Consider the following 13,766-nt stretch of genomic DNA (forward strand, 5'->3'; position numbering starts at 1 on the left):
AATAGCGTTTTTGTCTCCCGAGTCCAACGCGCGTGAGCCCAGCCAGCTTCCGTAGATTCTGAGCGCGTGCGTGACGCAGCAGCGTCCAACGGTCAGAAGAATTTTCACAGGCAAGATGGCGACTTCGGAGCCGGTAAGAGGGAGCGGGCTTCTTTCATTTAGGGCTGCCCAGCGACCAGAAATGGTAAAGCGGCGTCTGTTGTGTTGTCTGCGGGACATGTTTAAGCAGTTTAAGTAGCACTGTTAAAAGCTGGAGGTGTCCTTCATGCGTTCAGTGGGGTTTCGGGGCGGCACTGCTGCTGGTGACTTTAGAGACAGGGAGGGTCCGGACAACGGCAATTCATCAGTCCTCACACCCGTTAACGGGTCGTTTCGGATCGGTGGGATGATACCCTAACGCTCTTAGGGTGGATGGTGACGGGTTTTCTCCCGGCTCGACGTGATGAGATCGGATCTCCAGACATCTGGACACGTGTGTTCATGGCTAACAGTGATCGGCTAGCGCGCTCAGTCGTGGCTGCTTAATACGCTTCATAATGAATTATTTCAATGAAACGTGGCGTTTCAGGTTGCCTGACTGCATTGCCGTGTAGTTTGACTCCGTAAATAGCATGAAAGTCATTGATTGCTGAAATAAGTGAACATGTGTTTAGAGAAGCGTATACCGTAGTCGACAGTAGAGGGTGTATGACTCCAAATTGAACTGGAAATTAGATTTACTAACTCTATAGTGTGTGTGATCAGCGCTACACTGAATGAAGAACATGCTGTAATCGAGCTAGTTGTCTTGGTAACAGGCCTGAAGGTCCAGTCAGTCTGATCAGATGTCCAGGGCTTTAGTAGCCAATAGTTTGTTATTGCAACAGCTGTTTCCATTTAGTGTCTTTTGCTACTTATCCAGAGATTTCAGATTATCCTTGAGCACCTTTTGCAGTGAAGCCAGGCTGGCAGGTGCACAGAATGTGCTGTAGGTCAGTTTAAGGTCTGGGAAATTTAAGGTGTCTTGGAGGATCACGACTTTTGCATTGAGGTGATTGTTGGGGTATTTGTGTGGAACGACCCTGAACTTTCTGTAATCAGTTTTCCCAACGTCATGGAAAAGTCTGGGGTTATCTAGCAATTGTAAAATAGTTGTGGAAATGTCTCTGCTCTGTCGCGTTTTGTAAAGTAAAACTTGCTGAAGTTACTGGAAATTAAATTGTTCTTTGTTTTGCCTTTATGTAGCGAGGAACTGAAAATGAAGAAAGCCGTGCTGAGAGTCCTACGGCTGCTGTGACAAGTCCTGAACAGTACATCAAACACCCTTTGCAAAACAGGTGAATTCATTTCTCTTCTTTGTGTAGTTTTATTTGATGTTCCCAATGCAACACATCTGTAACATGCTGTACTGAGCACAGATAACTTAATTCAGTCCTTAATTCATTTATGCTGACAGTCTAAAACTAGTTATGGGGTCAGTAAGATTTATTACTATTATGTATAGATTGATTGGAAAGAAATGAATGTTTATTCAGCCAGGATGCATATCATTTATAAAAATTATGGTAAAGACACATTTTCTATTTAAAAAAAAAAATGCTGTTCTTTTGAACTTTGTCTGAAAAATCCTGAGGAAAAATAGTATCAGTTTACACAAAATATTTAAGCAGCATGACTGTTTTCAGCATTATTAATAAGAAATGTTTCATGAGCACCAAATTAGCTTATTAGAATGATTTCTGAAGGATCATGTGACACTGAAGGAATGGCTGCTGACAATTCAAAAGATAAGTTAATTAAAAAAATTAATAATAATTGACAGTATTATTATTTATATTGTATTTTGATTAAATAAATGCATCCTTGGTCAGAATAAGAAAAATATATTGAGGACGCCGAACTTTTAAACCGCGTGTATGTTTCCATCAGGTTTATCTGTACTTACACTTGCAAGTCAATTGTGATTATAAAGTAGATTGATTTGGCTTAAATTTTTATTTGGGACACATTAAGAAGATGTGATCTAGTCTTGCGTGACATGGTGGGTAGAGAGTTATATTTTAGGTGGCAGTCGTGTTTAGTGTCATTCTGAGCTCAAAAGTCATATGAGCGATGCGGTGGCAGTCCGCCAGCATGCTGCAGGAAGTGCTGAGCTCACATGTTGAGCTGTCTCATTCCAGCCCTTTCTGCCTTTTCACTGCCCGTGGCTTATTCCTGTGATATTTAGATCTGTGAGGACCTTCATTCATTATGAAAGCTGGCTCTCAGTCTACCAGAAGATAGAGTACAGAGTAGCATTCTGCTTTTCTGAGTATACATTTTTATTCTGCTTCATTTCATTTTTTTTTCTTGTAGTTTGTAGATAGATAACCAAAAGTTCAAAGTTCACCACAGGTCAAGTCTACAGTACAGATGAGATAACCCTCCAGTATCAGTGACCGGGTGCATCTGTCAGATCCCCAGCTCTCTCTGCTGGTTTCATCAACCTCTTATTATGACTGATAACAATAGCAGGTTTTGTTTAGTAGAGCTGCATTGTTTCTCTGCCCTTTTTCTTTTATACGTCTGGATAGAATGAAACCATTGTTGAAGGTGAAAATTCACTTTTGTTCCTTTATGCACTAGATGTTTTTGAAAGAAGTTTCTTATGCTCATCGAGGCTGCATTTAGTTGATCAAAATTAAGTTAAAACGGTAATATTGTGAAATAATTGTTTTTATTTTAATGTATTTTTAAATGTAATGTATTCCTGTGATGCAAAGCTGAATTTTCAGTATCATTGCTCCAGTCTTCAGTGTAACGTGATCCTTCAGAATTCATTCTAATATGCTGATTTGCTGCTCAAAAAACATTTATTATTATCATCAATGTTGAAAACAGTTGTGCTGCTTAAATTTTGTATTTTTTTGGAAACTGACACTTTTTTCAGGATTCTTTAGTGAATGGAAAGCTCAAAAGAACAGCATTTATTGAAATAGGAATCTTTTGTAACATTATAAATGTCTTTACTGTCACTTTTGATAAATTTAACGTGTCTTTGCTAAATAAAATGAATCATTGTTTGCATTTTTTTTATCCTTTTTTTTTTTCCCTGTTACAAATTGTTTTATCAGTAGTTATCACTAGAACAATTAGATTTGAGAAGTTTAATTGAAAAATAAACATGAATTTGAGTGACTTGTGAAAACTAATGATCATGTTCTCGAAGAACTTGTTTCGGCATCATCAACTCAGCCGCTTATCAGCTGTTCAGGCAATCACATGATCAGTGTATACTATACTATATAATAATACTGTAACCTGTCATATTTCTAATTTTTGTAGAGCAGCCATGGTTTTCCATTGGTTAACAGGACAGTATGAGTCATCTCTTTGAGAGCTTCTGCATGAATATTATATGAGACCCAAAGAGACCTGTGCTCACTGTGCTTATTTGCGTCCTTGCAGATGGGCTCTCTGGTATTTCAAAAATGACAAGAGCAAAAGTTGGACAGAAAATCTGCGTCTCATCTCCAAGTTTGACACAGTGGAAGATTTCTGGGCGTAAGTGTTTTTCCCTTGTCATATATTGAAGTCACATTATCATCCTTTTTTTTCTTAAAACAAATCTTGAAAATTTGAATGGCAAATTACGATGGTTTTGACTTGACACCATTTCCTTTGACTCCTCAGATTATACAATCACATACAGCAGCCCAGTAAACTTGGATTTGGCTGCGACTACTGTTTATTTAAGGTAAGATCAGGAAGTGTGTGTATATGGCCAAACTGAAATCTTTGGTTGATTTATTAACAAAACATTTTATTGTTTCTGAATTTCTGTGAGCATCACTCTGACCATGTGACTGCTGATTTAATTATCTGCAAGCTGATGAAGAGAAATGTTAGAAATGAGCAAAAATGACACTGCTGATATTCAGATTATTTTGTATGTCAGGATGGTATTAAACCCATGTGGGAGGATGACAGGAATAAACTCGGTGGAAGGTGGTTAATGACCCTCAACAAACAGCAACGACACAATGACCTTGACCGCTACTGGATGGAGACAGTAAGACTTTTTTTTTTTTTTTTTTTGCTCACGTTTTCACATGGATTCGCGGACAGCTCGGTGTGCGGTCAACTTCATGCTGACTGTCTGTGATGTTTGCAGCTGTTGTGTTTAATCGGAGAGTCCTTTGATGAGGCCAGTGAAGACGTGTGTGGTGCTGTGGTCAATGTCAGGCCAAAGGGGGATAAAATATCCATCTGGACAGGCAACTGCCAAAACAGGGACGCTATCATGACGATAGGGTATGTTGCTTACTTTGTGTACAGTCCACACAAAGACACAACACATTAAGGAATTTAAAGTACAAATAAGAACAGATTAAAGGTTTCCACTTTTGAAAGAGCATGCTCACCAAGGCTAAATTTATTTGATAAAAAATACAGTAAAAACAGTAATATTGTGAAATATTACAATTTGAAATAACTGTTTTCTACTTTAATATATTTTGTAAATGTAATTTATTCCTGTGACGCAAAGCTGAATTTTCAGCATCATTACTCCAGTCTTCAGTGTCACATGATCCTTCAGAAATCATTCTGTTCTCTAATATGCTGATTTGCTCCTCAAGAAACATTTCTTATGAAAGTTTTGTCATTCTTTGATGAATAGAAAGTTAGAATATAAATCTTTTATAATATTGTCTGTACTGTCACGTTTAATCAATTTAATACGTCCTTTCTGAGTATTAATTTCTTTAGAAAAATGGTACTGACTACAAAGTTATTAATTCCAACCTGAAATGTGTTTTCTGCTGATGTTTTTGTGTAAATATCTAGCTGTTTCTGTACCGACGCCTTCATTGTGACAGTGAAATCTGTTGTTCTTCCCCTTTAGGCAACAATACAAAGAGCGTTTGAGTCTCCCAATCAAAACCCTCATCGGATACCAGTCACATGACGACACCTCTAGCAAAAGTGGCTCTACAACAAAGAACATGTATTCAGTTTGAAGAAAACTAATTTCAACTCATTGTAGGTTTATAAAATTTCAAATTCGCATCACATTAATACTTTTGAGTTGTCAACTACTGTAGTGTCCTTCCTTTTTAAGAAAAGAAAAAAAAGTCAAATATGTAAATGTAGTACTCTCCAGCCTGAAATGATCAGCACCGTTACCGTGTGGATCAGGGGACGTCTGCTTGTTTAGACCTGAGAGAGGACCGCATCAGCTAAAGCTATATGAGTTAAGCTAGATGTTACTGATATCATTTTAGTCATTTAAAGGACTAATCGAGACTTGCCTAGCTGAAGAGGTTCGAAGGCTTAGATAAGAGACATACCGTTCTTTGCTTTAACCTTTCTTTCTCTCACGCATCACGCCATGAAGTGTTTCTCACCGTCAGACGAACAAATAAACCCACAACTAAATCCACATGGACGTTTTAAGGGCCCAAACTGTTTTAACATGCTTTGGTTGGAGGTGTTTGGCATGAGAAGTGATTGCAGAGGCGCCTGCAGACTGACTATCTTTAAGGTTTGTAAAGGATTACTTTTGCTCGCGCTCCAAGTTTGAAATTTGGAGGAGTGGCATTTATTGTTTCAGCTATGCTGGAATTGTGGCATCTTGCTTGTAGACCTATCAAACAGTTGTGTTTCTCCCCTTCATCTATTTATGATATATGCATTGCAGTTGAACTATGTAGTGAGAGGAACACCATGAAAATCAAGCTCCTGTTTTCTTTCGGTTACTTTTTGAGGTTCTTAGCAACGTGGACTACTGCTTGCTGTTTTCTCTTTTTTTCTTTTTTGTTTGTTTCAACTTGTTGTTTTTTTTTTTTTTTACAGTGTATTCAGTGAATGCCTGGACATACATGCTTTTTAGGTTTGCTACCACTTTTCCCCTCATTGATACTGTAGACATTTTCTAGTTTGCCCCCATCTTTGGATCAGTGAAAGAAGAGAGGATATTCATTGTGAATTTATTTTGCTCATAATGTATCTTTATTATCTGTAATTCCAGGATGTATATTACCTTCTTTCAAAGTAAAGGTTATGTGCTTTGCATTAACATTTGAATTTTTTTTTTCCTGTTTCTTTATTCTCTTGAGTTCAAACCTACCTGAAAGTTAAACAATTGTGTTATGTGTTGTCATCAATGTCCTTTTGAATGGGCATTACAAGCGGCACCACTTAAGATCAACTAATAGAGTTCTGCAGGTATCATGTGGTTTTTGTTGGCCAAACTAGAAGTTACACTCTTAAAAATAAAGGGGCTTCACGATGCCATAGAAGAACCTTTTTTGTCTAAATGGTTCCATAAAGAACCTTTAACATCTATTTCACAGAAGGTTCTTTGTGGCAAAAGAAGGTTCTTCAGATGAGCAAGAGATGGAACTTTTTAAGAACCTTTGACCGAATGGTTCTTTGTGGAACCAAAAATGGTTCTTCTATTGCATCGCGGTGAAGAACCTTTTATGCACTTTTATTTTTAAGAGTGTTGCATCATCCCGTTTTTCCATTGGCTTTTGGATTGTTGCAGAAAATAAACTCTGAGACCAATAAATCATTTCCATTATCAAGATAATCTTCACAGATGAGCACAGCTTTTATAAATTAAATACAGTCGCCAGGAGTGAACAGCTAAAGTTATGCCATAAAGAAACTACATCATGTTTTGCAGAGCATCAACGTCACCATCACTAAGCTTTAGATAACTCTTCCAGTCTAGTTTGCAAGAGCACGATTATAAACACAACAATACTGTAAAAGCGGACTAGTGAGTAGATGAGTTTTCCTGTTTGGTGTGAAGATGTTTAATGTCCCTAAAAAAACTGCCTTCAAGATGCTTGAAAGCTTAAAAATCACAAGTTGAGTATTGCTGGTCATAGACTAAAAAGTGTAAATATATCTTGAGCTTGTGTTTGCCACACACCTTAGATTTTGGGGCATCAGAACCTTAAGTGCACACATGCTAACTGGTTTCCAGGTTTTAGGACTCATTTCTGCAGAACTCAATTCAACACTATTCTCCTCAGCTGCATCAGTGTCTTTGTCTTATAGCAGTAGAAGTACATAATCTTTCCAAACAAAGTCACTCCTCCACTCTGACTTTGAAAGTTCAAAAGTTTGACCAAGCTGTCTTGTATCTCCCCTCCCTGTTCTGGATGTTTCTAAAGCATGCAGTATTTGAGTTTGTATAGTTAGCACACAGTAGACTATTTGTGAAAGCAGTTTCGAGTCTTCATGGCCAATACATAGATGACTACATTATTTAATAATAAAAATGGCAATAAGAATTTAAGATGATTACCCCATTATACCTAAAAAGTGTCGTCATCAAAAAAATAAAAAAAATGATAGTTGCAGCTTCACCTGCTCAAACAAATTACTGTATGTAAGAATGATTTTCTTGGTTAAACACAATGGGTGTGTCAGAATTACACAGAACAGGTGTTTCAAGTGTTTGTGCTTTTGAATTATTGTACAGCGCTCTGGACTTTTTGCCTGTGTGTGTGGTAACATCCTGCTTCCCATTACGTTGTGAAACCATTCACATTCCAGGGAACTTTTCTATTAGGCATTTGGCAACAGGAGGTACATGTCTAGATTATTTTAAGTAGCATTTAAAAAAACAAGACTGAATTCCAGAAGTCAAATTGATTCATGCATGTTGATACATGCAAACTAATGCTGTAACGTCTGTCATAGTAATGCCAACAGTTAAGTAGATCTGAGTTGTACCTGTACAACTTTAAAACGTCAACAATATCATACAGAGGCAGAAAATGAGCCCTTTGTTGCTTGCTCTGACACAGCAAATAGTTTTTGCATTGTAATTCTCTGTGTTAGTAACAAATATCAGGAGTTAAACTTGAGTAAACGTGACCCTTTCTAACATATAGAAGGTCATTTCAGGTAAATTGGACCACTTATCTGTAGCCATTCACCTAAATTCACCCTAGAGTCTTGAAGTTCAGACACAATAAGGGATAGTGGAAAATAATTTAATTTGAGATAAACCTGTGACTATGAATGGATTATTCTTATCTTTTTCTACATAGACCTTATGACACTTTCATTTCTGACAATTACACACTTCCTGCAAGCAGTTGATTTCCACATTATCAAGGGAGTGAGTGATTAGATTAAAAGTGTGAGGTAAACCATTTAAACAGCATGCACCGACCAAGTTACTGTTGCTCACAGGAAATCTAGATATGAGGTCAAATATTGCATTTATAAGGTATTTTCCTATAGCATTTTTAAAGTAAAGATGGTTAGAAAGAAACCGAGAAGTTCAAAGTGCCTGTTGCTCCACTCTGAGAAAAAAAATCAGAGCGTCCTGCTCTAATGTAAATCCAGTGCTTGCTATCTTAAGGAGTATGTACATTATATTACAACTTCAAAAGTATGTGCAAACCCTTTACAAGTCTTCAAAAGACCCCAGAGTAGATCTGCTGCTTGAATCAAGTTGTATTTAAAATGATTTAAGGTCCATAACGAAAAAAACCTAAGAAAACTAACGTGTTCTGAAGGATTTTTAACATTAAGACAAAATGAGAGGTTTCTCTTCTTCTTTCTTGGCTAAAAGCACTGAAAGCATTGATGTGGAGAAAAAGTAGAATTCCATAGAGTAGCTGAGTTCATAGAGCTCCAGATTGACACACAGAAACCATTCAAAGACAGCAGAGATGTGCTTGAAGAAGTAATCCTCCTGGATGAAGAAGATGCCATCTGATGAAAGAAGAGTTATGGAGGAAAAACAAATGTGATTTAACTAGCTATAAGGGATAATTCTTCATTGACTCACCCTCATGTAGTTTCACACCTGACTGACTTTCTTGTGTGGAACACAAAAGAAGATATTTCGAAGAATGTTGGTAACAATAACAGGTAGGGACAGAAAATCAATGGCAGCCGAAACTGGTTATCAATGTTCTCCAAAATATCTCATTCTGCATTTCACTGAAGAAAGAAATGCAGGTTTGGATAGACATGAAGGATGAGTAATACAATTAACAGAACTGAGTAATATGAGTCATATAAATCACATTTTTAAAAATGACAAGCTTTAAACAATATACAGTCTATATATATAATATACAATATATAATTAATTATATTAATGTATAAAATATATTAAAACTGTAAATTTGAATGATTTTTAACTACCGGTAATAGTTTTTACTGTATTTTTAAGACTTCTTAAAACATCAGACCCACATAACTGAATGGTAGTGCACTTTTTTGAGCCTTTTAAACCTGTTTTACATAATGAGTGCTTTATTTCTATAAAATAATATTACTTTATTTCTATAAAATTGTTAAAATCTAAAAAGACACCTCACTGTAAAAAGTGATGTTGACTTTTACATTTTTAAGTAAATAATAATTAAAAAAATAAGTTCATTGAATTGTCAAGTTCACTTAACTTTTTTTTTTTTTTATTATGTACTTAATCATTTTAAGGCAACGGGTTTCCTCAATTTTTTTAAGTTAAGTCAACATCACTTTTTACAGTGTAACTACAACTTTTTACCTTTATGTCATTCTTGTTGACCTTAGGATTTTTGTAAGCATAGACATACTGAACCATAATTAATTTAAAAAATGATGCAAAATATTTTGAGCATAAAAGGATACAGAAGATGGTGGCAGTAATCTGGATAAATGAGGAGACGATGCGTAGAGGGTAGAGAACCCGTTCACATCCAGTCAGCATACATTTACTAGTGAGGGAGGTCAGGATGGTCATGTACAGACACACAAACACAAAGCTCACAGCAGCACCCAGGTAATGGAGCAACACCAGCTCTGCTGGCTGCAAGAAAACACAGGAAACAATGTCTATTTACATCAATTAGATCATTTCACTACACACTCTGTGTTTCACATTGATGCTATTTAAGGACCATTGTGGGTTTCTCAAAGAACCTTTAAGTGAACAGTTCTTAAAAGAACCTTTTTTTTTTTAATTAATGTGGAAAACATTTTAAAAATGTAACAAACTGTAAAGAACCTTTTATCTTATGGAAAGTTTCCAAGAATGTTAAAGATACTTCATGGAACTATAGATGTCGATACAGAAAGTAAACAACAAGGATACGGAATTACAAGTTTGTGATGTGGTTGTATAGTAAAAAATGTAATTAAATATAATGTAAATAACAGGTTAAAGTTGATATTAAAGTGAAATGTTCATAAGATCATGCATGTTTGTCATATTTACAGTGTCTGGCTACAAACCATGCAAAGAGTTTGTTTTGTGACTCCACCTATGATTGACTTCACATGAATGTTGTCATACAACCTGTTATCTTATACACATGGTTAAGGACCTTTATTTTTGTCTATTTTTTCAGAGTGAGACCACTGAAAGTAAGGAAAGTCTTAGACTCATTTGTTAAAGCCATGTCACCTGTAGAAGCTCTTTATTAAATGAATGGTTCACCCAAATATGAAAATGTGCTTCAAAATTACTCACCTTTAGGCCACTTAAGATATAGATCAGTTTGTTTCTTCATCAGAACAGATTTCAAGAAATTTAGCACCACTTGTTCAGCAATGGATCCTCTGCAGTGAATGGGTGCCGTCAGAATGAGACTCCAAACAGCTGATAAAAACCTCATAATAATCAATAATCCAGTCAATTAACATTCTGTGAAGTGTGTGTTTGTAATAAACAAACCCATTATAAAGGTGTTTTAACTTTAAACTGTGACTTCTGGCCAAATAAGTGTCCATAATAATGCTTCCTCTGGTGTAAAAGTACATTCCCTGTTGTCCTCTTACATCAAAATCCACCAACATAATTGTTTACAACTGTTTTGGACTGTTTTCACTTTGTAAATGGTGCTTGATCTGTGCATATTTCTCTCCAGATTCACATGATACGACTTTTTAACTGGAGAAAGCAATATTATGGATAAAGGATTCTAGTATTTTAGAAACAATGGTTTGTTTTAACAAACATGCAGCTTTTTGCTTCACAAGATGTTAATTGATGGACTGGAGTCGTGTGGATTACTGTGATGTTTTTATCAGCTGTTTGGACTTTCATTCTGACGGCACCCATCCACTGCAGAGGGTTCATTGGTGAAATTTGGTAAAAATTGGTAAATATCTCCAAATCTGTTCTGATGAAGAAACAAATTCATCACATCTTGAATTGCCTATGGCTGAGTAAATTTTCAGCAAATAGTTTTGGCAGAACTATTCCATTAAGAATTTTTGTAGTGATTTGTCAGCGCTTATACAAGAAGTAAAATTACTGAATGGTATTCTTCTGTACTTACATTGCAGTTCCCTGCCATGAAAGCGCCCACAGACACCACACAGCCTAACATCACTGCAATCTTACTGAGAAGAGAATGAACACTGTTCCTCTCCAGGATGTGTGCATGATGGAAAACGCAAAAAATCAGAACTGTGCGGACAAAGAGAAGATGGATTACACAGATTTTCTCTGTTTAAACCACAATACAATTCACTACCATGAGTGATAAAAATGTAATTTAATTGAATGCATTTGTCAAGACAGATGTGAAACATAATCTGAAAACCCACACAAAAATGAACCAGCATTGATTGTTGCTGTGAAAAGAGAGTTTTCTGGCAAGTTTGTTCCACTTGTGCTGCAAAAGAAGCAGAAAATGTCTGTCATTCTTTTGGATTATGAAATGGAAAATAACAGGTGTTTTAGAGGTTAATGTATTTTACAGACCTTATGGTGGGAACGTTATGCAGGGTGCAGCAATTCCCTGTTTCATTTGGGTGACATGAATTTCTATATTCCCTGTTACATAAAAAAAAAATGTTATAATGAAACCTGCATAACAGAATGATAACATTAAATAATGCTGTTTGAACTCATCACTTTACCAGTTATTAAGTGAGCAGATATGGTTGAAACTTAATGCAAGTCCATATCTGTAAAGACAAGAGAACTCATTACAACAAAGTCATTTTGAGTCACTTTGATTTGTTTACAGTGGCATATATTACACTGTTCGGTCTAATATCTGCTGAATGAAGTCCAATACTTGTTTCTTACTAATTTTGTTGTTCTAATTCCAAATGACTGTTTTGCTTTAGCGCTGAATTGACACTTTCTCACAAAATATGAAGTTTGATTCAGATAATTTTTGCCTTTGACAACCATTTGTAAGTATTTTGATTTTGGCACAATCAAATTATAGTCCTTTTTTAAATTTGCAATTTTTTTTTTTCAAGATGCAGGGCTCTGTTATATATATTTTTCTCACAAACACCATGAAAAAACAAGAAAAGAAAAATACTACCAAAATTAGACCCAAAATACTGTGCTTTACTAATTCTGTTCAGTGTACTTGCTCTAGTAGAGATGCATAAGGATTGTTTAATAAGTAACCCGGAACCTGTTTATAGAGCATGACTCAGAAATTGACGAGCGTTTAACAATGTATGTGATCATTTGTCTAAGATTGGACTCCCCTTCCAGAGAGCAGAGAGCGGAAAAGACCAGCCTTGACTTGTCTTTGAGTTTTTCTGATCCTGACTGAGTTTAAAGTATAATGTGCCTTGATGCTTATGACATAAGCACTGAAATTACTTGCTTCTTGTTGTTGCTTTGTTGTTAAGCTGGTTATGCAACAATCATTTACACGTCAGCACCAATGAGATAATGTAGATATTAATAAATTATGATTGAAACATTGTAAATTACGATTAAAACTATGCCTGTCAATCTATCTATCTATCTATCTGTCTATCTATCTATCTAGTAGCCTATTCTCAGCAACAGTGAAGAGATATAAGAAATAATAATAGTAATTAAAAATTTTGATCAGTAATAAAAAACTGTAACAAAAAACTATATCTGAGTTTTAATTGACCATACATTTGCAATATGTCATTTAAATTGAGAGAAATGGCAAAAAATCTTGTGAACTCACACTGTCCAACACCCGATGAATGAGACGGCACACAGAACAATTGGTAAGATAACCCAAACACCCATGTTTCTTGAAGAGAGTTGGTTCAAGAATAAAATAAAGTGCTGATAATCTCAAAAGTGATTCTTCCACGGAGGTCTTGAAAAGCTGACTGACATATTAGCCCCTCAAAAACACATAAACGCGTCCTTTAGCATCTTTCACTTTTTGCTGGCCTTACCGGTTTACTGTCTCTTCTACCAGATGAGCTACATTCTTACTTAGACACGCAAAGGAAGCTTTGAGACATGGCACCACATCCAGCCACTCCTCTATGGTAATCACCTTCTTTAAGAGAAGAGAATATAACAGCCACAAGGCAACTGTAGTTGAGTCAACTCAGCCTTGTCCCAGTGTTTACTTATGGTCTTACTCATAGTTGTCCTGAGAGCATGTTAGTTAAGAGCAGTGGTTCCCAAACTTTTCAGGTCAAGTTCCACCTTCAATCCAAATCTAAGTGTTACCTAGTCACAACACGGAAATTTTTAAGCATTAGGCAAATTTACTCTCTTTGAATGCAGTAGGACTGTGTAAAAACAGACACATATTAGAATATTTTGATTGATATCAATAAATAAATCATAGGCCTAACTGCTGTAAAAGCCTTTTCAGTCCTTTGTGTGGAAGGACCCAAGAGTAACATCATGCCTACTTTAAAATAACATTTAGAAAGGCTTGAAATAGAATTCAAAAGGTCACTATGCATAATGAATTATATAATTAGGGCCTACATCATATAAATGCAGTCTTTCCGTTCAATGCTTTAATACCGACTTTTAGAATCTTAATTTGATTGCATCTCAGTCCACATAAAGACATAAGACA

The 13,766-nt window shown here is 35.9% G+C and overlaps 2 protein-coding genes across 3 annotated transcripts; one reads left to right on the forward strand and one right to left on the reverse strand.

Moving 5' to 3' along the window:
- On the forward strand, positions 1–7,340 carry eif4e1c (eukaryotic translation initiation factor 4E family member 1c). Of its 2 annotated transcripts, none has more exons than XM_058795976.1 (7): positions 1–133; positions 1,225–1,316; positions 3,427–3,522; positions 3,652–3,715; positions 3,917–4,030; positions 4,133–4,272; positions 4,865–7,340. In XM_058795976.1, exons 1-7 carry the CDS (start codon positions 116–118, stop codon positions 4,977–4,979), a joined length of 639 nt encoding a protein of 212 aa, XP_058651959.1. In that variant the 5' UTR covers positions 1–115; the 3' UTR covers positions 4,980–7,340. The 2 variants fall into 2 exon arrangements, with proteins under 2 accessions (XP_058651959.1, XP_058651958.1); XM_058795975.1 differs by having other exon boundaries at positions 116–184.
- A 619-nt stretch (positions 7,341–7,959) lies between these two features.
- On the reverse strand, positions 7,960–13,489 carry si:dkey-228d14.5 (uncharacterized protein LOC796266 homolog). The gene is made up of 7 exons (XM_058795974.1): positions 12,903–13,489; positions 11,851–11,898; positions 11,693–11,764; positions 11,536–11,603; positions 11,265–11,395; positions 9,613–9,790; positions 7,960–8,703 (listed from the first exon to the last, which is right to left on the reverse strand). The coding sequence occupies exons 1-7, from the start codon at positions 12,965–12,967 to the stop codon at positions 8,516–8,518; spliced, it is 750 nt and encodes a 249-aa protein (XP_058651957.1). The 5' UTR covers positions 12,968–13,489; the 3' UTR covers positions 7,960–8,515.
- Between the last annotated feature and the right edge of the window lie 277 nt (positions 13,490–13,766).

The sequence above is a fragment of the Onychostoma macrolepis genome, chromosome 13, assembly GCF_012432095.1.
Source record: "Onychostoma macrolepis isolate SWU-2019 chromosome 13, ASM1243209v1, whole genome shotgun sequence".
Taxonomy (NCBI): Eukaryota; Metazoa; Chordata; class Actinopteri; order Cypriniformes; family Cyprinidae; genus Onychostoma; species Onychostoma macrolepis.